General features: G+C 40.9%; 1 protein-coding gene across 1 annotated transcript in view; it reads right to left on the reverse strand.

The window, feature by feature from the left end:
* Positions 1–1,311, reverse strand: part of LOC101856465 (C-Jun-amino-terminal kinase-interacting protein 4) — a gene marked incomplete in the record, with an annotated part of 80,142 nt that overhangs the window by 18,554 nt on the left and 60,277 nt on the right. Inside the window, 1 exon segment of the mRNA XM_035972404.1 lies at positions 855–922. Within this exon segment, the coding sequence (XP_035828297.1) occupies positions 855–922 (68 nt within the window).

Below are 1,311 nucleotides of genomic sequence, written 5' to 3' on the forward strand. Positions count from 1 at the left end.
GTGGGCACGTACCTTCCTGACTGGGAGCCCATCCCCCCCCCCCCCCAGTAAACCTAACCCTTTCTTCTTGAATTTTTGTTTTATTTTTTGGGTTGACTACACTTGTTCCCCATCTATTCAAAGTACTATTAAGATGTGCTGCAAACAAGTGTCAATTTGTCAATTTGCAAGTAATCAGAGTATTACACCAAGAGAGGTTAAAATCAACAAGTGTTATTTAACCTCGACAGCACAATGTCAATCTCAAACTGAGTAACTCAGAGATGTCAGAGGTAGGCAGATTGAGAACTATCTGCCCACTAGAAACACCCTAGGGTAGTCAATCAGCCAACGCACTCCTTCAACAGCAGGAAAACTATATTTCATCAACTATCTCACACAAACTCCTTATTTTAAAAAAAAATGTTCTATGTTTGTTCTCCATCTTTTGAAAATACCATTAAGATGTTCCAAAGACAAGTGTCAGTTTGCAAGTAATTAGAGTAATTAGGGAGATGGAGATCTCTCTGTCCACTGGGGTAGTGAATCAGCCAACACTCTTCTTCTGCAGAAAAACTTCGACACTTCATCCACTATCTCACACAGGCCCTTCCCCCTCTCCTTTCTCCTCCCCCTTTAGTTTCAGTAAGTTTTACGCACTTTCAACACAAATAGGTCACGTAAGTGCCACAGATTAGAGGTGTCACAAGAAAGTAAAATACAAACAAAAGAAGGAGGAGAGATAAAGATGATACATGTTCGGCAGGAAAGAAGGTACAAACCACTCAAGATCCCCCGCCAATACATGTTTGGTAGGAAAGAAGGAACAAACTACTCAAGAACCCCCACCAACCACCCACAGTTTTGAGGTTTACCTGAGGCCCTATGGAAGATGGCCACTGTTCCGTCAGCCAGGGAGACTAGCACTCGTCCCTTCACGTGTCTGAAACACACACACACACACACAACATGACACGTTAGTGAACGAATGGAAATAAACGCATGTGAGAGTATCTATGTATAGTACGATATTGTGAAATGATCTGTCTTAATTTTCTTAGTTTTAGTAAGAGTATTACTGCACTTGCAACACAATAAGGTCATTTAAGTGCCGAAGAATAGAGGTGTTACAAGAGAGTAACAAACACACAAAAAAGAAGGAGGGAAGATAAAGACGATAGATGTTTGATAGGAAAGAAGAAGCAAACCACACCAGAGCACCCACCAACCACCCGCAGTTTTAATTTGAGAGTGAAATCCACAAACAGCCAACAATCGTATTGGAAACAGAACCTACACGAATTACCTTTGCTATCATTGTTAAATATAAAA

This window comes from Aplysia californica, unplaced genomic scaffold, assembly GCF_000002075.1.
Source record: "Aplysia californica isolate F4 #8 unplaced genomic scaffold, AplCal3.0 scaffold00681, whole genome shotgun sequence".
Lineage (NCBI taxonomy): Eukaryota > Metazoa > Mollusca > Gastropoda > Aplysiida > Aplysiidae > Aplysia > Aplysia californica.